Source organism: Pygocentrus nattereri, chromosome 7 (assembly GCF_015220715.1).
Source record: "Pygocentrus nattereri isolate fPygNat1 chromosome 7, fPygNat1.pri, whole genome shotgun sequence".
Taxonomy (NCBI): Eukaryota; Metazoa; Chordata; class Actinopteri; order Characiformes; family Serrasalmidae; genus Pygocentrus; species Pygocentrus nattereri.
The window spans coordinates 39,566,960-39,591,839 of record NC_051217.1 but is presented as its reverse complement, the minus strand read 5'-3'; the positions used below and the strand labels follow the sequence as shown (position 1 = coordinate 39,591,839).

Here is a 24,880-nt window from a genome sequence, read left to right as displayed (position 1 = left end):
ATATTCAGAATTGAGCCAATTCTGGACAAATTAAACACATACACATGCTTTTTGTCCTAGAGAATGATAATACCGATATCTTTGTCCCATGCCTAAACACAGGCCCTTACACATACATGTGTTGTAGCAGGAAACTGACTTTAAAATTATATATCAAATCATTAATGGATTGTTTTGTGCCATAAATATAGTGATAATGCCAAACAGCAATAAATGGTATTTATTTTTTGATTTTGTTTTGTGATTACAACAAAATTTTGTATTACACTTTTTAAGGATTCGGTGCAGTGCAACGCCCGGACACTCTGTGAGGTGATCATAACCACAACACAATTGGATGAGCCAGAAATCCTACCGGCACCCTCTGCGGTAAAAGCCAGGTTAGATCAGGAGTCGCAACTCAAATAATCAGAAGAGACATTTTGTCCTTTCAACAGTAAACAAACCACCTTGGCCGCCACATTATATCTAGTATGTCTTGAAAAATGTTACAGTTTCTTGTAAAATGTCTCTCAACTTTCGACTGTTTTATGAGGCTGAAGTCACTTCTTGAAGTCACTCCAGCTTCTTTTGTCGAATTTTCCCGTTCCACTTTAAATTCTGACTGACGCACCAAATGTAACTGTGGCACCATTTAAGCGGAACTGGAACATTTGAAAGAGAAGCGACTTCCTTTTCGCCACGTTTTAGTGTTTGACAGTCTCTCCTTGCAGATTGAACTTGCCAGGAAACCAAGTGCAGCGCTTATGAATGCGAATAACGCATCGTTGCTAGGTGACCTGCAGTCTGAGTCCCAGTCGCTGCTAAACAGGGCATTCGCGCGATGTTTCACTCGTCTCATTTCGAAGGTATTTTACTGACATAGAGATCCCCCCACTCTCTACGACGAGACCAAAACCTAAGCTGTGAAATCACTAAGGACCACGGACAGGACGGCTGTAACACGTGCTGCGTGGACATCTACCACCATTTGATCACAGTAACTGCATTTCATCACAGATGAGCGGCAGCAGCTTCTCGTGTGCTCCAATTCATTATAGATCATTAGAAGTACTTTGCTTTAAAAATAACAAGTCGTCACACAGTGAGAAAATAGAAATCCTCTGAAGAAAATAAGATCCATCGATAATGGGTTTAAAATCGCATCACAGCCCTCTGAATCGTAATCAAATCGAATCGTGAGGTGCCTAGAGATTCCCACCCCAAAACATTTCATATTCAAATATTAGAACCACCTCAGAAGCTGCACTGACCCAGAAAGATAAGCATAAAGGTCTATTGGTTTTAATGTTTATCACAAAAACATAGATGAATACACATTTTTGAAAAAAAAAGTAACTCATACATTTAGTAGAAAAAAAAATACACACACACACACACACACACACACACACTCACATATACACACATATATATATACACATATACACACACACACCAATATATATATATATATATATATATATATATATATATATATATATATATATATATATTACTCACAATGTACTGTGATTAATAATAAATAATAATAATTGAATAACAACAACATACAAAAGTATTAATTATGACAGGTCAACAATAAGACTTTTCCACATTTCAGCATTAAAAATAAACATAAAGCACTGTTTATTCTTTATGCTGTGCCGAGAATGGTCCACCGTCTAAATATGATCTGGTCAGTAGTGGTGGTGTGGGCCTTTCATGGTTTTGGCAGTGTATGATTTTTTAATAGTGCCTCACAAAAATACTGCATGCCCAAAAGCACTTGGTCATCACTTTTAATTAGTGAAACGTTGTAGGATTATGCCTGTTAGTTTTATATATCTAGTTAGTCATTTACATTTTGAGAAAGTAGATGCACCATTTTTAAAATAATTTTTATTTTTCCAATTTCCCTGTAATGGTCGAAGGTAACAAATGAAAACATAGTGTTAATAGCACACTATATATACAACATCAAACTAGTCCACTATATATACAACGTACAAACGTCAAACTAGTTGTACCATCACATTCCACAGGCGCTCCATTGAATTGACATCTGGGGAATTTTGAGGCCATGGGAACATCTGAGGAACTCTTCATCATGTTCCTCAAACCATTCCTAAACAATGTGTATAGTGTGGCAGAATGCATTACTCTGCTGAAAAAAGCCACTGTTATCATGGAGTAAAATGCTCAGCTATGATGTTTTGTATGTGGCACATTTTAAACTGATATTCTCATATATGTGTAGACTAGAACATCATCGAGCATCACGCTACTCTTACCGTCTTGTCTTTCTTCCCACAATGCATCCAGGTGCCATCATTTCCCCAGATCCATTCAGCCATCTACATGATGTAAAAGAAAAGTTGCTTTCACCATCATTGCATCATTATTATAATAATGGTAAAGAAGTATATATTACAGTTTTGATATAGTTTTTTTTTTTTTTAAGTCCATTCAGACAATTGACATAAATAGTGGAGTTATGTTTTTTTTTGTTTTTTTTTGTTTTCTGACATAGAATATTTGTTTGTGCACTGTCAGTCTAAAGTTGGCTACATTTGGAATTTTATTTTTTGAAATATAAGATATAACTCAGACAATCTCCATTTAAGCCAGGAGTTTTGGTAATAGGAAGCATCCAAATATACATTAATTACACAAATTTTGCAGTAAAATATTTTCATACAACCCATTTCACAAATTAGGAATATTGAAGTTACAGAAAATTACTTATTCTTTATTTTTCATGCAGTGTATCTCAGATATTAAGGCCTATTTTGGGAATTTGTTCCTCTACTATATTTACCACGATATAAAACAAACAATGCTGCTATCTGCTATCTAATCAAGAGTTGGTGTGAAGGATAGCACTCTCTCATAATAACTGTACATGATACTATCACAACCCCAATTCCAAAAAAGTTGGGACAGTTTTTATATAAAATGTCCAACTTAGAAATGTTATTGATTTTTGAAAAATATATGAAAAAAAAGTATTTTCATTCTGTGAAAGACTGTGTGAGCAAATAATGCAACAATTCAGGGATGATTTTTCTCAATGTGAAAGAGCAAAAAAAAAAAAAAAAAAACCTTTTCATCATCTATGGTACGTGATATCATTAAAAGATTCAGAGAATCTGGAGGAATTTCTGTATGCTTGGGAAAAGGCCCAAAACCAGTATTTGCTGGCCATGATCTTTGGGCCCTCAGATGGCACTACAATAAATATGGACATAATTCTGTAGTAGAATTCACTTCATGGGCTCAGGAACACTTCTGCGAATCACTGTCTATGGAAACAACTTGGCATTGCACCTACAAATGCAAGTTAAAACTCTAAAATGCAAAGAAGAAACCAAATATAAACAGGATCCAGAAACATTGCCATCTTTCCTTGGCCCAAGCTAATTTAAAATGGACTGAGGGGAAATGGAAAAGTGTCCTGTGATCCAATGAATCAACATTTGAAATTATTTTTCGAAATCATGGACACTGTGTTGTTTGCACTAAAGACCACACTTGTTATCACTGCACAGTTTAAAAGCCAGTACAGGGCTGTGGGAACAGGGGTACAGGGGTACATTAGTGCAAATGGCATGCACATCTGTGAAAGCACCATTAATGCTGAATGATAAATACATTTTTGGCAACATATGCTGCCATGCAGATGATATCTTTTTCAGGGAAGGCCTTGATTATTTTGGCAGTGTTAAACAGCGTCAAGTCACATTCTACATATATTACAGCAGCATTGCTCCGTATTAAGTGACTGACCTATCTGCCATACGTATCTGTCACCCACTGTCAATACACAAACACTTGGTGTATTAAGAAATAAAAAATATGTCAAAGGAGACCCTGAACCATTGAGCAGCTGAAATGCTATATCAAGCAAGAACGAGAAAACATGTAAATTTCAAAACTACAGTAATTGGTCTCCTCAGTTCCCTAGTGCTCACAGAGTGTTGTTAAAAGAAGAAGTGATCAATCAAATTGCATCAAATAAAAATGTCTGTTTTAAATGCAATGCCACCTGAGGGCCCAGAGCTCATGGTCAGCCAGTATTGTTTTCAAGTCTTACTGGTTTTGGGCCTTTTCCCTTGCATGCAGGGATTTCTCCAGATTCTCTGAATCTTTTAATAATATTATATACTGTAGATGATGTAAAACAAAAGTTATTTGCTATTTTATGCTGAGAAACATTTTATTTATATTTAGTTACATTTTAAACAACATCTCAAATTTTTTGAATTGGGCTTGTATATGCAGTGCCTTTTTTTGGCCTTGGTTATGAAACTGGCAATTTGCATTCTGCTTGAGTGTGTTGAAATGCCCAGTAACGTTGTGTTTTCAGCAGTGACAATTGTCACAGCTTTACACTAGCATATGGGAGGAGACAAATTAGGTACAACAACCATCATATCAATATGTGCTTTCTAAATACACTTACAGAAGTATATAATTGCACCTTATTTTCAACTCTGACAGCCATCTAATATTTTTGAATGGCTTTCCACTAGATTGCAGAATGTTGCTCTGGGCATTTGATTTGATTTAGACTATTACTGAGGTTGGCCATATGTTGGGTCATAAGGTTTGGCTTGATGCTCCAATCTATTCGAAAGGTGTTTGACACATTTGTAGGGAGAGCTATATGCTCAGTAAACTTCATCTACACTAAATTTAGCAACCAATTCTATTATTCTATGTATTATGTACATTGATCTAGCCTTAAACATATCCTTATATTTAACTAAACATCTAAATTTTACTTTAATCTCAAGCCTAAACTTTGTACTAATACTATTATTCAAAATGTTGAAAATCAAAAGACTATCAAAAGATTCCTTAATAAAGTAAAGAGCAATTGGCCATCTACTGGGGGCATTCTGAATAGAAGTCCAATAGCTACTGGAGGGGAACTGACCTCAGTCAAACTGGGGAAGAAATTTGGGCATACCCTATGTGCTTTTTGAACATGTCATTTAAAATTCATGTAATCTATGGAATTTGTTCTCTCTTCAGCAGAATAGACAGCATCTGAGGTAACACAACTGGAAGGTAGTATTTTGCTTCAACTAGACTGAAATATCTAGTGATGGTGCTTTTGTAAGAGTTAGAAAAGATGTTTTTTAATTGTCTAGGAAGAAGCACCACTGAGTTCATTATGGAGAGAAATATTTAAGGTAGCACTTTAGTTGGGTAGCCCACTATAAGTGCTTCAAAGATGTTCATCTTCCATTTCATTCAGATTTGACTAATTGTTTAATTAACTTACCTCAAATTACCTTTAAATTAATCTTAGACTCAATTTAAAAAAAATAACCTCACATTCACTCTCCTCCTAAGCATAAATCTCTCATTAAAAACGTGAAACAAGTATTAGAGTAAAATATTATGATCAGAAGAATTATTCAAACAGTGGTGCAGGACTCGTTACAACTACTAGTATGAGTGCTTGAACTCAGGGATAGCTTATAACCTTGACGTTATAGTCATAACTGATGGAGGACGATTATAGCAATTTCATCACCTTTTTCTCGTTTCAAAGGCTGACCTCTCAATGGGACCTGATGCTTTTTTTTTTAACACACCACATTTCAAAACAACAGACAAACAACAACAGAAATGATGTCATTCACTGCAATTAATTTTCAAGTCATAATCAAGCCCCCTGAGTCTGAGCTCACATTCACAGGAGACTATAACAACGTGGCTATTTAAAGACAGTCACTCTGGTCTTCAGAGAACGGAGAACTGCCGAGCATACCATGCAGATCACTTCAATTCCAGTGATGTTTGTGTCAATGTTGTGGATAACCGGGCTCAGTCCAGCAGCTTGCAAAAGCGACCTGGTGAGCTGCAGCCGGTGGGCTGAGCCTCAAATGCCTGGTCTTTATATGAATGGAGATTTTTTAATCGGAGGAATTTTTTCATTTCATTCCTACACAAGTTCAGAAAATAAAACGTACGCCAGAGAGCCACTCCAGCTACAGTGCTCTGGGAGGTCTGTCTGTGAGTGTGCAGTGTACAAAGATACAAAGAGCAAGACAGAGAAATAATTAATACTCAACTTGTTACCCATTTGCAATTTCAATTTTTGTTCAATTTATGTCGTCTAGACCTATATATATATATATATATATATATATATATATATATATATATATATATATATATATATATATATACATATAATGTAATTCTGTGTATTTCTTCTTATTAGTATGAGTTTCAGGGAGCTGCGCCTCTCACGTGCCATGGAATTCGCTATCCACGTGATCAACAACAGAACGGATCTCCTGCCGGGAATCACGTTGGGATACCAGATACACGACTCGTGCTCTCAAGTACCGATGTCAATCAAAGTTGCATTTCAGTTTGCAAACGGCATGGAACCATTTTACAATGATACTGATTCCTGTTCAAAATCTGCAGCTGCAGCTGTTCCTGCTCTCGTGGGAGAATCTACTTCCACCCCCTCTATCAGTATGGCCAGAATGCTGGGTCTCTTTGGAATTCCACAGGTGATTGTGAGCTGCAGTAAAAGCAGTAAAATGTGTAAATGTTTAATTTTGTGAAGAATGATGTAACGTCTCACAAATGACTCGTAAATTCAATCAGACTTCTCCATCTTTTTTCTTTACTGAATAACAGGTCAGTCATTTCGCAACCTGCGCATGTCTGAGCGATAAGCGTCAGTATCCTGCCTTCTTCAGGACGGTGCCTAGTGACCACTACCAAGCGGCCGCACTTGCAAAATTAGTCAAATATTTTGGCTGGACATGGATTGGGGCAGTGCGCAGCGACTCAGACTATGGAAATTATGGAATGGCATCGTTTCTAAAGGCTGCGCAGGAGGAGGGAATCTGTGTGGAGTACTCCGAGTCCTACTACAGGACAGATCCGCGCAGTAAACTGGAGAGAGTGGCGAACGTCATCCGGAGATCAACAGCCCGGGTCATAGTAGCGTTTATTCAAACAGGCGACATGCTGTTCCTTTTGCAAGAACTGGCAAAACAGCCCCCGCCTCCCCTTCAGTGGATCGGAAGCGAAGCATGGATCATTCAGTCAGAATTTCTGCGGTGTTACTTTTGCGCTGGGGCGTTAGGATTTGGGATCCCCCACTCGGTGATTCCAGGTTTCCGTGAGTTTCTTCTGGATCTCTCTCCAGCACAAGCAATGAAATCTCCTCTGCTAACGGAGTTTTGGGAGAACTCGTTCAGCTGTAGCCTAAAAGGCTCCTCAGGGGGCGCGCGAGGATGTAATGGCAGTGAGGATATCCGCGCGCTGCAGAACCCGTATACAGACACGTCGCAGCTGCGCGAGTCTAACCTGGTGTATAAAGCTACTTATGCCATAGCGCATGCCATCCACGGTGTTATCTGTAATGACACGCAGTGCGACAAGAGCGCTAAATTCACACCATGGCAGGTAAAATAATGATATATTTAACTTCAACCAGCTTCTTTAGAATTCATGTAATTATATAATAATTCATTATAATAGTAATACATCTCTTTTTTAGCTGGACCTACACTACCCGATATTTTTGCCCGATTTTTACTTTGATTTCACAATCGGACGCGAATTTTCACGACAGAAGAAAAAGGCAAAGACACGCGCATGTACAACGCTTAAACGGCGGCGCGCAGGGATAGAGGAGCAGGGTATAAAGCATATACACTAAAAATACTTTATATTTAGAATGTTTGGAACCAGAATTCACGCCACTCTCTTTACAGTTGATTTTCACCTCTCAAACTCGTTAAGTGTGTTTTTATCTCTTGGCCTTGTCGTCTAGTTTGAGCAACCACGCGACAAAAAGACAAGAAATCCTGTTATGAACTGACATTAATTTATAAGATCTGTTATCTGTTCAGGTTTAAATGTCGTGTAGTATAAGACCAGCTTTAATGACATTTCATGTTTTTGCTTTCCACTAAAATACGTACGGACAAAATTATATATCAGAAATAATTCTGTGTTTTTACATAAAATACATAACACACACACAACACACACACACACACACACACACACACACACACACACACACATACATGCTATATATATATATATATATATATATATATATATATATATATATAGTGTGTGTGTGTGTGTGTGTGTGAGAGAGAGAGAGAGAGAGAGAGAGAGAGAGAGAGAGAGAGAGAGAGAGAGAGAGAGAATATGTGTGTGTGTGTGCGTGCGTGCGTGTGTGTATGTCTGTTTCTGTGAAGCCACTTACGTCATATGTTATTTTTCAGGTATAATAAACAATTTTTTTTTTAAAGTTCTTACTGGTTAAAAAAAATGAAAAAGAAAAATTTTATGAAAATGAATTTATGAAACTGCCAAATGGTAGAATGGCACAAACGATCATTCACAATGAATTAGCAACAATACATCAGTATTTATGCTAATGCATTGAAACATCGCCCAGCGACCCAGAAGGAAAAGCGGCTTAGATGATGATGATGATGATGATGATGACGATATGTCTGTGTGTGTGTGTGTGTATGTGTGTGTGTGTGTGTGTGTGTGTGTGTGTGTGTGTGTGTGTGTGTGTATCAACGGATCAGAGTTCAAAATCCAAGTTTGCTTGAGAGTTTTTTCAATGTATATGTTCCTCTGCAGGTACTCGACCAGCTAAAGAGAGTGAACTTCACTACAAACAATGGCTATCAGGTTTCGTTTGATTCCAATGGTGATCCTGTTGCCGTCTACGAGCTCATAAACTGGCAGTATAAAAAAGATGGAGGTTTGGAATTTGTCACCGTGGGCCAATATGACTCCTCCAAACCAAGAGGCCAGGAGTTCAGTATGAGCAAAGCTATCACCTGGGTGGGGGGACAGACCAAGGTACTTTCAATACTCTCTGAACATACACTGTAAACCTGGAGCAGAACTCAAACTAATTAAGGCAGTCAGTGGCATCTATTTTTCTTCAAACCCTTGTGTGGCATGCGTCCACCCCCCGGGCCTCGACGATAACGGTCACGAGAGCCACCGGGAAGCAGGCCTGAACACCCAGCAGTGACGAACCTCGATGAGGACGCCGGGGAGAGAGCCGCAAGTGTGGAAAGGAAGTGTGGAGCTCCTCAGACGGACGAGAGTGACGCGTGTCACTAGAGTGACGACGGGAGGAGCTCGGGCTTTGCGCTCCGCCCCCTCCACACTTGCAGCTCTGTCCCCGGCTTCCTCGCAGAGGTTCGTCGTATGGCTCTAGTTGCCGTCGTCGTCGGTGGCCGGGGGCGGGCGCATGCCACACCACATCAGTTATGTCATTATTTTTTACAATAACTTAAATTTACAGAAGGCATTTCTCAAATCCTTTGCGTGATAATTTATTTAAATTAATTTATCTCCACTGAAGTAAAGAATCACAGCGGTACATGAGCACTGACATCAAAGAACCCTGGGCTGCTCCTTAAAGGACATACAATAGATGTCATATAAATGGGTAATAAGAGGGCTTCAATGTTTTTTTTTTGTACTTGTAGAATGTCAGAATAGATGCCATAAATGCATTTTAAAAACGTAATAATAATAATAATAATAATAATAATAATAATAATAAATGATGTACTGCTAAACTGTAAAACAATGTTTAATTGGTAAATTTAAAATAACACCCAAAAAGTAAATTTTACCATGAAAATCACATGGCATAATACAAAGGCTACATTATTTGGTGTCAACTCATGAACGGTATGAAAAATGAGATCTAATAAACAAAACCCAAATTAATTTATTAATTATTGAATAAAAATGACGTACATTATTTCACAGTAAATGTTGAATATATTTTACATTTTTGTCAAACAATCCAAATAAACAATTTCAACTTTGGGGTTACTAGTGAACAATGCTGTCCAATGTTGTTCAGCAGGAAGCAATGTGACTATGGGTGTGGTAAAAATCTCAATTCTTAGATGCATCGCGAAGCAGAGCTGAACAATTCTGAATGGATTCATAAATGTTAAAAATCAGTTTCCTAAATATATAATTTATAACAATGTTGATGGGACATTGAAAGGATGAAAGGGACATGGGAAATGATGAATGTAGAAGTGGGCAAGTGTAACTCAGGGACAGTCTGTGGTGGTCACATAACAAAAACACGTATGGATGAGTGAGAAATCTGACCGGCAGCCTTTGCGTAAAAAAAACAGGTCAGATCAGGAGCCATAACCCAAATGTGAAGGAGAACAATGTTGTCCCTTGAGCAAAAATCAAACCACTTTGGGAGACCAGTATGTCTCAGTATGTGCTGATGTCATAGTGCAGGATACAAAATATAATCGAGAGCGCAGATGTACTTTGCTCTGCTTGAAGCTTTAGCTCAGCTATAGCCACTTCCCTCCCACCTCTGCCAGAAAACTTTTCCTCAAAACATAAAACAGTTTCTTGTAAAATGTCTCTCAACGTTTGACTGATTTAAGTTGCTTCCCTTTCAAATTTTCGCGTTCCACCATCTCTCAAGGCAGATTTAATGTAACACAAAAACAACTGCACTGCTTATTAATGCGAGTATGTCCATGTAACAAGTGCTTTAGTGCTATGTTGCACACTTTGCATAACAGCGCATTTTATTGATGAGTGGCAACAGTGTCTCGTGCGCTTCAAGCAATAGCAGTGAATGAGAGCCTTCCAGTTTACTTACCACATCACTTCCCTTTGATTTATCAATAAAAGATATTGGAACTAAAGTCATTATAGATCATTAGAAATACTTTAAAAATAAGCTTTAAAAATACGAAGATTAACAATACCAAGTCCTCAGAGAGTAATAAAATAGAAATCCTGTTTAGAAAAAAAAGATGCATCAAGACGCATCGATAATCGTTTTATAATTGCATCGCTGCCCTCTGTATCAACATCAAATCAAATTGTGAGGTGCCGAAAAATTCTCACCCTAAAGGTGACCATCACATTTTTTAATCTATTATTTTATTTTGAAAACCCATGAATGATTTACATTTATCTAATGCCTCTCAGGTGCCAAGGTCTGTGTGCAGTGAGAGCTGTCCTCCAGGAACCAGGAAGGCTGTGCAGAAAGGAAAGCCAGTCTGCTGCTATGACTGTATACCATGTGCAGAAGGAGAGATCAGCAACAAGACAGGTTGGAAATCACACACAGTGATCAACGTTGCTGGGGACAGCCCTCATTTTTAAATTAATTAATTTATTTTCATTCTCTGTCTGTTCTTTCTTAAATATGTTCTAAATATGTGTTTTGTTTGTTTTTGTTTTTGTTTTTAATGTTTAAGACTCTTTGAACTGTTTGCGCTGCCCTCCTGAGTTCTGGCCCAACACCCAGCGAGACACTTGCCTCCCCAAGCCTGTAGAGTTTCTATCCTGGGACGACACTTTGAGCATCATCTTGACATCTTTCTCAATAACTGGGGCTTTCATAGCTGTATGCGTGGCTGCTGTTTTCTACAAACACAGAGCATCTCCCATCGTTCGAGCAAACAACTCAGAGCTGAGCTTCCTGCTGCTCTTTTCACTGGCTTTGTGTTTCCTTTGTTCGCTTACTTTCATTGGTCAGCCCTCTGACTGGTCCTGTATGCTGCGTCACACAGCGTTTGGGATCACCTTCGTCCTCTGCATCTCCTGTGTTCTGGGGAAAACCATAGTGGTGTTAATGGCGTTTAGAGCTACACTTCCAGGCAGTAATGCCATGAAATGGTTTGGGCCTCCACAGCAGAGACTCAGTGTTCTTGCCTTCACTCTGATACAGGTCCTTATTTGTATTCTTTGGTTGACAATATCTCCTCCTCTCCCATTCAAAAATCTAAAGCAATACAAAGAAAGGATAATCCTGGAATGTGGATTAGGTTCAGCAGTAGGTTTCTGGGCTGTGCTGGGTTATATAGGATTTCTTGCTCTTCTGTGTTTTATTTTGGCTTTTTTAGCCCGGAAGCTGCCTGATAACTTTAATGAAGCCAAGTTCATCACATTCAGCATGCTCATATTCTGTGCAGTATGGATTACCTTTATTCCAGCTTATGTCAGCTCTCCTGGAAAGTTCACTGTAGCTGTAGAGATATTTGCCATTCTGGCCTCAAGCTTTGGTTTGATTACTTGTATTTTTGCTCCCAAATGTTTCGTAATCATGTTTCGACCAGAACAGAATACCAAAAAACACCTTATGGGTAAAGTGCCCTCCAAGGCTCTTTGAGACCCCCACACCAGTTGTAGAATTAGCACTAAGGTTTACCACCTTATATAAAAAGTGTGCTTATTTAAAGTTAGCTTCATATATACACAATGCAGCCATTTGTCTTCATGTTTTCAAGCTCATTCTCACCTCACATCACCTAACACTCATTCTATTGTTCAGCCCAAACGTAGAACTAATAATATACCTTACACTTATAAAAATTGAGAGACTTTCAAGAGATGTTTTCTTTTTTTTTTTTTTGATGTTTTGTTTGGTTGTTTTTTAGTTTGTTTTTAATTAGTAAAGTAAACATTTACACATTATTTAATTGGAGCTTTCTAATTAAACATAGCCCATTATATGTGGATAGGAATTGGTCTTTTTACAATTAGAAGAAAAGCTGCACATTCAAATGTCTTGTTTTTGATTAAGTAATTCGGTTATAGGGTGCAACAGGACTCAAGTCATCCATCATCTTCCGCTTCTCCGGGGTTCAAGTCATAAAGAACAAAATTGCCAGATGGATTTAACTTGCTTACAAAATTAAATGGACTGCAACAATTTACTATAGCCACAGCTTTACTTTCACATGTATGTACTGATGTACATATTGCCTGAATTATCTGTAAATAAATACAACAACCAAGTACATACACATTAATGCCATATTTATAAATAATCTTTAAAACAGCAGTAACTAACACAAAATTGCTGCTGTGCCCAAAAATATCAACCTTGCAAGAAGAGGAGGACATAATTCATTATCTCACAATGTCTGAGAGAATTGCATACAGCCAAGAGAAGATTGAGTCCTGCCCTTAATACCACTGCTGAGTGGAAATACATGAGTGGCTCATGTCATAATAGACGTTGATTGGTCTTGTGTTGTTGGCAAAGTCAATGAAGCCATCCTGCACAAATATGAGATCAACAAAGAAACTTTCAGGTTAAGATTTTGCTCCAGAGAAATGCTGAGTGGGGAGACACCCAAAGAGCTTCAGGAAAGATTAAAGACTTGTATGAGAAGTGGATGATTCATAAGCAGCACACAAAGGAGGAAATTGGTGACTCCATAACACTTGAACAGTTCTTGGACTTAGTTAACCAAGAACTAAGGACATGGATCAAAAAAAAAAAAAAAAAAAAAAAAAACTCAACATCACCATACCATGCAGCAGAACTCAGCAGAAGCCTAGATTGCTGTTGCATGCAACACGAATACAATAACATCCAGCTAGCAGTCCATCCAGTAATGTAGGGTATTGGTGGGAGTAGGCTAAGCCTCAAACATTGTTCACTGAGACATAAAACAGTGACAACTGCTGGGAGGGCAGCCAACTCAACACAAAACACAGCGCAAGATAACAACATTTTTAGCAAGTGGAAATGGAGACAGCCGACTGTATTCTGAGGAATGTTACTTTTGCAATGATCTTCCAATGTGGTCAGGAAATGGCCCACTGATATGTGGCTCTGTAAAGAAAATACAGTATATTTGTTGAATACTGAATTTTAAAAGTTATATGTAATGTATTATATTAATTGCAATAAAATAATTGTATTAAATACATAATATAATGCCTTTCTCATGCTATATATGTATATCATAGTTCTGTAATGAACATATTCATATAAATGTTTTGAAATACGTACCAATAAATGAACATTAGGGAAATTACAGAAAGACACACTGCAGCTGTGAAACCCAGATTTATAATCTTGAAATCTCACAAACATTCTGCAAACTGGGCACACCTTTACATAAACTGTAACCACTAGGAAAAAAATGAATATTATCTACAATTAGTCACAGCAGTGGCTAAAAATGAATGAATCTTAATACAATTCTGACTATAAGTTGTGTAATCTTCGGCCACAGGAAGAATGCTAAATGTGTTGTCAGTAGACACCTCAGGACATGGTTCCGGAAAATATAGTCATACGTACCATCTCCAATGGCTTAAATGACTCTGGGATTGGCTGTACTTTAGTGGTAAGGTCATAAGGGAGGTCCTCTAGAATTTTTTGTTCTTTACATAAATGTTCTGTAGTTTTAATAACATCAGCAGACCCTGTAGCATACTGCCCTTGGGGTTCTTCTGTTTCTGTGACACTTTCTTGCATGTCATCAGTGTTCTCCAAATTCAAATAAACTGTTGCTTTGAGTAAAAGTGGATATAATATTAAAAGGTGTAACACATTGAAAGGTACTTTTGTATATGTAAGTGACCTTGCTCTTCAATCTGCACTGGCAAATGGCACTGACCCATCTGGCTTTCAAAGGTAACATGTGTTCTTATAAACTGACACCAGCTGTCCTTTTTGTTTGTAATAAATAAATAAATAAATAAATAATGGTATTATACATTTGTTTGGAAATTGTTTAGAAAGACTACATTTCCCCATAAAATTGGGAAACAATACTCCTTGATCTTGTAGATTGCTATGACGTTTTGGCAAATATCTATTATACAGGAAATTGTCTGAAAGAGCACAGATTGGCACACATGAAACCCTACCATTGGTCCATGCTGGTCTTTTGAAGTTGCAAAATTACAAATAATTGGCTGCCTCTCTTTATCATGCTACATCTTTTTTTGTCATCTTAAATTTGAAATGTTGATGAATTCAGAATGGCAGAGTTTACACTTGAGGCGATTAGATTTAGGCTGGACTTGAGCAGTGGGCTGGTCTGTTGTGTCATCAGTTTCTGGAGATTGTTCTTGTATAAATATGTATGTGTGTGTGTGTGTGTGTGTGTGTGTGTGTGTGTGTGTGTGTGTGTGTGTGTGTGTGTGTGTTTAATGGAAGCTGTAAATAACAATTACAAAGGGAGAAAAAAGAAGACATTTACTTTTGGGAATATCAATCACTTCCAGACCTGCATTTGTAAATGCAGAACAAAATTTCATAAAAATTCAATACATTTTCTTGTGGCCTGTTTCATAAGTACATGAACACACACACTATTGAAAAAAATTAATGTATTTAATCAAGCAGTGGTTTTCTTGAAGGACAAAGATCTGCTGATGATGTTTTGGCACTTCGTACAGTGCCAATAGTTGTGTCTTTTTGATGCATGTCTCACTCATAGGACAGAAGCATGGTATGGATGGAATAGAGTACAGAATATCTGTCTGAATATCCCAATGAGACAATTCAATTCAGGCTTTGTTATAGAAGATTAACTGAACATTAAAAATATGGTAACATTTTTTCCAAAAAGGTTCTGGAAAAACTGTGCTTGTGGCAAAGGCAGGGATTTAGCCAGGGTAAGATCTGCTACAAGCACATTTGTTTAGGGTAAGGTTTGTCATTAGAACAGATTATGAACATTTACCACACTAACAGTGTCATTCTTACTGATTCTGTGAACTGACCAATAATGTCAAACAACCCAAAATTTTAATTTTAAATCTCTCCCACACCCTATCTGGACTTAGCAGTTAACAATGATGATGATGATGATCTCTCCCACTCTTTTTTTTTTTTTATGAAATCATTAAAGGTACAAATAATGGTGTTGGAGAGTCCTCTCCCTAAACCGGTTAAGATTAACCCTTGGTGGTTCGGAATGGGTTGAACCATTACAAGTTTTATTGAAAGTCCACGGGGTATGTAGGAAGTTGTACTGGTGTGGTTCTGCAATCAACAGATAAAGAATAAATGTATAATAGTCAGTTAGTTACAGGTATAGTATGGTTCAAGCTATTTACACTTTAAACCTGTTTACATAAACTTTGCATACATAATGCTACATCGGAAGTATGAGGCTAAATGGCAGTGATGCACGCGCAACTGGTGTAACTTTCACGTGCTCAGCGCATGTCTTGTTCATGCATTAACGCAATAATCTTACAACAAATGAAAATACAAAGGATGAACAGCAATATACTACATGATTGCGAGTCAAAGACGTCGATTTATCTGGTGATACACGCATACCGATCAACATTAACAATAACTTCAGTCTTTTAATCCACCGTCGACTCAAATTCCCCCCTAAGACGTCTGTCCTTAACTCTGCTTTATGCCATGAGACAACATCGCCCGCGCTGCCCTTGCTAGACCAGCGGAACAAACCAACTGGAGAAACAGAACGGGGTGCTCGGACGGAACCAACTGGTAATGGCCTTTTAACAAATGGATATGAGAATATTATCCTATAGCTGTAAAACAGTAATTAAGCTTATACTAAACATTTGTTCATAATCCACATAATCCAAAATTACCTTTTTGTTAGTGTGCTGTACAAAAGATATTGAAACTATCTAAATTCCAGCCTGATTACATCCTATTATTCATTGACTACACATAAAACATGGCAAGCTGTTTGATTAATTCTAAAGCTTATGTATGTAATAGATGTTTAGACGTGCCTACCCATTTGAAGCCCACCAAATCATATGTTTCTTGAAAAAAAAAAAAAACAGTGCAGTGTTCTCTTTAGTTTAGAGAACTACTGGTGCCATAGTTAGAACATCACAAGGCTAGTTGTTAGGAACACTTATAAAATGCATACACATAGCCAATGTATCTAAATAAAGAGTATAAACTCAGTCATCCTTACTGCCTCCTGCTAGAAGAGCAGCGTAAATAGTACTACAGGAGCTTTGTGTGTGTATGTGTGTGAAATCAATTTTAAAAAGATTTTACCTGAAATTATTCAGATTCTGAAAATTTCAAATTGCACAAGTCAAAAAGGACTGTTGTAGGCCTACTGTAAGTACCTTGTAGGAACAGCTGGTGTATTACAAGTGATAGATCACTAGTGTCCCTGGTTATAACAGTCCAAAGTCATTAAAAATTCAGAAAGACCAACACTATCAAAAATTGTCATTTTTAATTCACAAACTTTACAACTTTTTCTGTTTACATCTAAACATTGCGGCTAAAAAGGAGACACTTTCAATCCCAAAGAATATTTCCTAGAATAAGTGTTTTCAAGAATAAACGTGTCAAGTGTTTTCAAGAATAAATCATATGGTCAGTTTTGCTATCTGCTAGCCCCCAAGTGGTTTGTTGGCACATATTTTTGGAATGGTTGCCACAAAGTCAAAAGTCTAATTTCAATGAAAAGTAATCTGAAGATTTAATTTGAACTAAATCACAAATATAATCATAGCAGCCTAATATTAATTCAAAATCAATTAAATGCCAGGAATGATTAATTTGAAGAAGAATAAGAAAAACAATATCAAAAAAAATAAAACTGGGTCATTTTAGTGCCCCCCCCCCTTTTTATTAGTCTTCAGTCAATAAGTCAGGCTATTTTCAAGTAGAGCAAAATGTTAGAAGTTTGATTGAATTTAATTGTCTGTGCAGCGTGTAACACAGAATGCCTTGTGGCATTTATTTATTTATGTATTAATTAATTAATTAATTAATTAATTCATTCATTCATTCATTCATTCATTCATTTATTTACTTTTTAACACATCCTCACTTTAACAGCTATTGACAATATGGATGAAAGGGTGAAGAAGGCAATAAATTTTCCGTCACATTTTTTGTGATAGTTTCCCCAACTGACACTAATAGCACCAGGCGCTATTTTCACAACTTGGCACTTGGTCACAAGAATATGTCAGTTACTTTTACTTCTAGATGCCAAAGAGAGATGGGTTTGGTAGAATTCCCAAATCATTTTGGAACAAATTCTGATCAGTGATTAGATCTACGTGAAGTTCTAAGAAAGGGACGTTTTAGAAAACTGTTACTAATCTCAAGGATCGGTAATTAACCAACAACATATATCAACGAAAAAAATAAAATAAGAACACAAGCAGACTTTCATGTTTAATACATACAATGATATATAGTCTTGACATACGGAGCTGCTTGTGACCTCAAAAATAAATAAAAATGATGTGTGGCCATGCTGCATTATGGCGTGGGAATGAAATCATGCCTTATTAAGCTGTGGACAAGGCTTAATTATTCCATTCCCAAGCTTTACTAAATTATGCATTACGATCTCAACCCCACGCCTTACTAAGTCGGGCCACGGCTTAATTATTTAATTCCCACACCGTGCTAAGTTGTGACCATTCATTATTTTAATTATACAGGATGTCCCCAGCAGGGCTCCATATTGACAACATAAGGATTTAGCAATAATGTCACATAATTCAACAGACACAACACCTGTTACAGCGGTCTTTAGAGCGAATGGTGAAGTTACGTGTCAGTGGCTACACAGTCACTGCTTTACTTGCAGGAGCTAAGGGAACCAGTCTGTTTTGAGTGGCAGTGCCATTCCTTACCAATTATTCATGACAGGTGCCATGCGCTATGTGGCACATGCCAGTACGTGCCATTTCCAGATGCTTCCAGAAACTCCTGCATGCTCCGAATGGGACGGTTTATTTAGATAACTCAATGTAAATGCTTCAAAGCTCTTAATATTGCACTGAACTTACAGTCTACTAATTGTCCACTAAAAGAATTTTATTGTACCGAAATCCTAAACTTAACCTCGATCCATAATCTACACGTAACATTCTCTATTGTTTTCAGCCTAAATCAGTTACTGCCTCTAAACCGTAAAGTGAATTGTTATGGTCACAAGAAGTTGTCAAGCTGTAGTGCTGGCCTCCATACAGCTGATTGTGGGAGTGAAGTTCAATGTCTGGATCGCGGACAACTGAGACCCGCCACTATTTTGGTCTTGGTTTTAGTGGCGAGTCTCATCCCCTGAAATGACGGACATTTGTGCCCAGTCTTCTCACTCCGGACAGTGAACTTGAAGCCACAGAATGCCGTTTTCAATACATTATAATACAAAAAAACAGAGGCAGTGATGTCAGTCATTGCAATTAGTATTCAAGTCATAACCACGCCTCCTCAGCGTGAGCTCACACCCACAGCGCATCTTGAAGATGTGGCTTTTTAAAGACAGCCACCTTTGTCTTCAGAGAGCTGAGAACAGGCAGGACACCATGCAGCGCAAATCAATGTCAATGTTTATATCAGTGCTGTGGATAACCGGGCTCAGTCCAGCAGCTTGGACAGGCTGCAGGCTGTGGGTTGAGCCACAGATGCCTGATCTTTCTATGAATGGAGATTTTATAATCGGAGGGCTTTTTTCAGTTCATTACTACATGAGATCGGAGCAGAACACCTACAACAAACAGCCACTCCAGCCACAGTGCTCTGGGAGGTCTGTCTGTGAGTGTGGAGTGAAGAGTTGCAAAGAGCATGATAGATAAAGTAGAATAATCTAATTGTCATTATTTTGCAATCTTGTGCTAATACTTGCTTTACCGTTTTCTATACAGTATGAGTGTCGGTGAGCTGAGCACCGCTCGTGTCATGGAGTTCGCCGTCCACGAGATCAACAACAGAACAGATCTCCTGCCAGGAATCACGTTAGGATACCAGATACACGACTCGTGCGGTGCAGTGCCGATGTCTGTTAAAGTTGCTCTTCAGTTTGCAAACGGCATGGAACCATTTTACGTTGATACTGATTCCTGTTCAAAATCAGCAGCTGCAGCTGTTCCTGCCCTTGTAGGAGAGTCTTCGTCCACGCCCTCCATTAGTATGGCGAGAATACTGGGTCTCATTGGAATTCCACAGGTGCACTAAGCGGTGCAAATGTGTAAATGTTTAGTAAACAATGAAGAACAATATATTGCCCCATGAATGGGAGATTCTATCAGACTTCAGAAATAACGTTTCTTCTTTTTTTCTGTACTAAATATCAGGTGAGTCAATTCGCAACCTGCGCATGTCTGAGCGACAAGCGCCAGTATCCTGCCTTCTTCAGGACGGTGCCTAGTGACCACTATCAGGCGGCCGCCCTAGCAAAATTGGTCAAGCATTTTGGCTGGACATGGATTGGGGCAGTGCGCAGTGACTCAGACTATGGAAATAACGGAATGGCGTCGTTTCTAAAGGCTGCGCAGGAGGAGGGAATCTGTGTGGAGTACTCCGAGTCCTACTACAGAACACAACCGCGCAGTAAACTGGAGAGAGTGGCGAACGTCATCCGGAGATCAACAGCCCGGGTAATAGTAGCGTTTCTTCAATCAGGCGAAATGGGGTATCTTTTAGAGGAACTGGCAAAACAGCCGCCGCCTCCACTTCAGTGGATTGGCAGCGAGGCGTGGATCATACAACCAGAGTTTTTGCGCTTTAACATGTGCGCTGGGGCGATAGGATTTGGGATCCCCCGCTCGGTGATTCCAGGTCTTCGTGAGTTTCTTCTGGATCTCTCTCCAGCACAAGCACTGAAATCTCCTCTGCTAACGGAGTTTTGGGAGAGCTCGTTCAGCTGTAGCCTAAAAGGCTCTTCAGAGGGCGCGCGGGAATGTGATGGCAGTGAGGATATCCGCGCGCTGCAGAACCCGTATACAGACACGTCGGAGCTGCGCGAAGCTAACATGGTGTATAAAGCTACGTATGCCATAGCGCATGCCATCCACGGTGTTATCTGTAATGACACGCAGTGTGACAAGAGCGCTAAATTCACACCATGGCAGGTAAAAAACAGCTACTTTTAGAAACAGTCAAACTTACCTCATATTTTATATACACATTATTTTATTGTGCAAATTGTGTACTGACACATGTATGTTGAGTATTTGAGCAATTGTGCTATTTGTCTTTAAGTGTTTTAAGCACTCCATAAATATAAAACAGGTTTCACTAACCGTTGACTTCCTAAAATAAGTGCTTTGACATATTCAACCAGTTTATTATTATTATTATTATTATTATTATTATTATTATTATTATTATTATTATTATTATTATTATTATTAATAATAATAGTGTTATTATTATTATTATTATTATTATTACTTTCCCTTAATGTCATTTTGTGTTTTTGGTTCACTGACAAATATTTTGGGTTTTGTTTTATGAGAAATTATTCCATACAATTAGAAAAAAAAATAGAATAGGATCCTTAAATGCATTTTTACAATTAAAAAGAAACTGCGAAATTGGTACGTTGCAACATCTGTGAAGTTACAGCTGTGACATCCTAATTTTCTTGCAAAACCTAACTAAAAATCACTAAAATATGTATTTTAAAACAAGAATGATTATCGTTTCTCAGTGGTCAATTTAACAATAGAACAAATAAATATCAACCACGTTTAACGTGTTTATTTCAATTTTGACCGCATTTTTGGGGTTTCAAAGTTGTGAGACACCTATCGCCTTTGGATATTAGTCCAAATATTAATAGTCACAATGAATCCCAATGAATGTCAATACTCATTAATAATAAATTAGTATCACAATTAATCCCTTAAAATAAATGATTGTCCTTCACAGTTCAAAATCATCGTCCCGTTCATAGTTTTTTTCCCCCAAATTGTACTGCAGATACTCGACCAGCTCAAAAGAGTGAACTTCACGACAAAGAATGGCTATCAGGTATCGTTTGATTCCAATGGTGATCCTGTGGCCGTCTACGAGCTGGTGAACTGGCAGGTCAAGAAAGATGGCACAATGAGTTTCGTCACAGTGGGCCAGTATGACTCATCCAGACCAAGAGGCCAAGAGTTCAGCATGAGCAGAGCTATCAGCTGGATGGGGGACCAGACTGAGGTACTTCCTTCCTATACACAGAAAATAGGTCTTAAAATGTGTAACATCATCACTATAATCATCACTGATATGTTTTTACCTATTATGGTTTAATGATCATTTAATTGATAGACAAAAACAAGAGAAAGAAATTTACTCTATTATAAATGATGAAAATATGTTTTTGTAACTTGAATTACTTAAATTTCAAGTTAGGGGTTAACAGAACTGACCAAGAAAAAATGTAGAATTGAGCAAAGCCTTTTCACTATCAAACATTTTCTGAGAAAATATGAATGAATTTCATTTGCCTAATGTTTTTCAGGTGCCAAGGTCTGTGTGCAGTGAGAGCTGTCCTCCAGGAACCAGGAAGGCTGTGCAGAAAGGAAAGCCAGTCTGCTGCTATGACTGTATACCATGTGCAGAAGGAGAGATCAGCAACAACACAGGTTGTGTATCACATGCAGTGCTGGGAACAGCCCTAATTTATTATTATTTTTCTCAATCCCTTACAGTTCTTTTTAATGTACGGTTCTAAATATGTTTCTCTAATGTTTAAGACTCTTTGAACTGTATTCGCTGCCCCTCTGAGTTCTGGCCCAACACCCAGCAAGACAGTTGCCTCCCCAAGCCTGTAGAGTTCTTGTCCTGGGACGACACTCTGAGCATCATCCTGACAGTGTTCTCCATCTCCGGGGCCTTCATAGCTGTATGTGTGGCAGCTGTTTTTTACAAACACAGAACTTCTCCTATCGTCCGAGCAAACAACTCAGAGCTGAGCTTCCTGCTGCTCTTCTCACTGACTCTGTGTTTCCTCTGCTCTCTTACTTTCATTGGTCGGCCCTCTGAGTGGTCCTGTATGCTGCGCCACACAGCTTTTGGGATCACCTTCGTCCTCTGCATCTCCTGTGTTCTGGGGAAAACAATAGTGGTGTTAATGGCCTTCAGAGCTACACTTCCAGGCAGTGATGCCATGAAATGGTTTGGGCCTCCACAGCAGAGACTCAGTGTTCTCACCTTCACTCTCATACAGGTCCTTATTTGTGTTCTTTGGTTGACAATTTCACCCCCTTTTCCTTTTAAAAATCTAAAGCAATACAAAGAAAGGATAATCCTGGAATGTGGATTAGGTTCAGCTATAGGTTTCTGGGCTGTGCTGGGTTATATAGGATTTCTGGCTCTTTTGTGTTTTATTTTGGCTTTTCTAGCTCGGAAGCTGCCTGATAACTTTAATGAAGCCAAGTTCATCACATTCAGCATGCTCATATTCTGTGCAGTTTGGGTTTCCTTTATCCCAGCTTATGTCAGCTCTCCTGGAAAGTTCACTGTAGCTGTAGAGATATTTGCTATTCTGGCCTCAAGCTTTGGTTTGATTACTTGTATTTTTGCTCCCAAATGTTTCATAATTATGTTTAGGCCAGAACAGAATACCAAGAAACACCTCATGGGTAAAGTACCCTCCAAAGCTCTTTGAAGATTTTGAAGTTCAGCAAACCATTACTCTATGCATCTAATGTTGTGTACTATGGGACTGTCTTACCTAAACAGTGAACAGCCTTATTCCTTATTAGCAGACAGATGAAGCACTTGTGATTGGATAAATTGTGTAAAACTTCTATTTAGCCCACTTTAAATGCTTCAAACTTATTTTCACCCTAACAATAATCTGAACATTAAACCAAAAACCTAACCTAAACCAAGCCCTAGACCTGGCATTTATAGTAATCCTAACATTGCTGAAAATGAACAGACTTTGGGAAGATTTTTTTAATGAATTAACATCTACAAATCACCTGCTGGGTGCTTTGCAAATAAAGTGAGCCTGTAGCTTGTGCAGCTGAATCAGCTTCGATTCAACTTGGGAGAAAAGCTCTGTACTCCAGAAAATCACATCCATCTATGTTTGTTGAACATCTGTGTTGTGTTTGAATAACTGGGCTCCTTATGTGCTGGTACTGACTGCAACAGCTCTCCAGCCAGAAAGCACAAAATCGACAGTTGATTTTAAGTTGTTTACTAGGTTAAGTGGATTGTAGAAATCCAAAATGGTCTCAGCTGTACTTTGACACCAGCTCTAGCCTATATTCAGAAGTACATGTACAGATATTGGCAGCCTTTTTTGAGTAAAAAAAAAAAATGTACATGCCCATTAATACTGTGTTTATATATGCTGTAACATTGACATATAAGAAGATGGAGAGAGCACTGCATGTAGGAGCAATATTATTTTGAATGGGCAGTTCAACAGGCAGAAAGAATTGCCCAGTCCTGCATTCCCACAACAGACACACATGGAGGAGCAAACACAGGAAGACAACATAGGGTGAGGGTAGACAGTTATTCTAATTACCTACTTACTAACCCATTCAGCAACAACTACATCAGTCACAATAAACTGACCTTTTAAACTGGTAGTATGTCACATTCCAAGAGCCACTTTGCATAGTCACAACCCCTAAGCTCCTCATGGTTGTCAGTTGTGTCATAAGTGAGGCCTTTTCCTGGATAATCATTCATTTTAATTTTCTTGACAAACATCACTATCCTCCAATCATTGTTTTGTGACATAATCAGCCAGCATCTTTGCTGTTTTTCAAATTCTTACCAGTAGCTTCTCCTTATGTAGAACAAAAGATAATACCACAAATGCATGCTCATGAGCTATTTTCATACTGCACTGAAAAAAATGATACTTTGGACCAACTTTAAAAAATTACTCTAATTTGTTACATTTAAATTTATTAATTTTTCTCCAATTATATTTATGATTCAGTCAAAATCCTATATTTTAATTTAATATCAACTAAAATATTTATTTACTCAAACTTAAAAAAATACTTGCAATCAAAGTAAAAAGACTACTTATTATAAAGACCACATACTCATTTATTAACTTTGTTTCAACTTATTTTTTTAATTTAGGAAAAATTATATTTACTATTACATTCAAGAATAGTTTTTACTTTTAAGTGAACTAATTAAATTACTCTAATTTTGTTACATGCAATTTTATTAATTTTTCTCAAGTAAATTTCCTGAGTCAGTACAAACTACAATTTCTTGCTTAATCAATGTATTTTCTTTAATCACAAAACTTACTAAATGTAGGGCAACATATTCACAAACAAAAGCTACATTTGATATGGATAGATTTTTCACTTTTGATAAACT

General features: G+C 37.9%; 2 protein-coding genes across 2 annotated transcripts; both read left to right on the top strand.

Moving 5' to 3' along the window:
* The first annotated feature begins 6,221 nt into the window (after positions 1-6,221).
* LOC108434008 (extracellular calcium-sensing receptor-like) lies at positions 6,222-12,184 on the top strand. Its single transcript, XM_037539887.1, has 5 exons — positions 6,222-6,521; positions 6,652-7,428; positions 8,635-8,859; positions 10,999-11,122; positions 11,271-12,184. Exons 1-5 carry the CDS (start codon positions 6,222-6,224, stop codon positions 12,182-12,184), a joined length of 2,340 nt encoding a protein of 779 aa, XP_037395784.1.
* A 6,923-nt stretch (positions 12,185-19,107) lies between these two features.
* LOC108434076 (extracellular calcium-sensing receptor-like) lies at positions 19,108-23,183 on the top strand. Its single transcript, XM_017708989.2, has 6 exons — positions 19,108-19,328; positions 19,447-19,747; positions 19,876-20,652; positions 21,506-21,730; positions 22,035-22,158; positions 22,270-23,183. Exons 1-6 carry the CDS (start codon positions 19,108-19,110, stop codon positions 23,181-23,183), a joined length of 2,562 nt encoding a protein of 853 aa, XP_017564478.2.
* Positions 23,184-24,880: the final 1,697 nt, after the last annotated feature.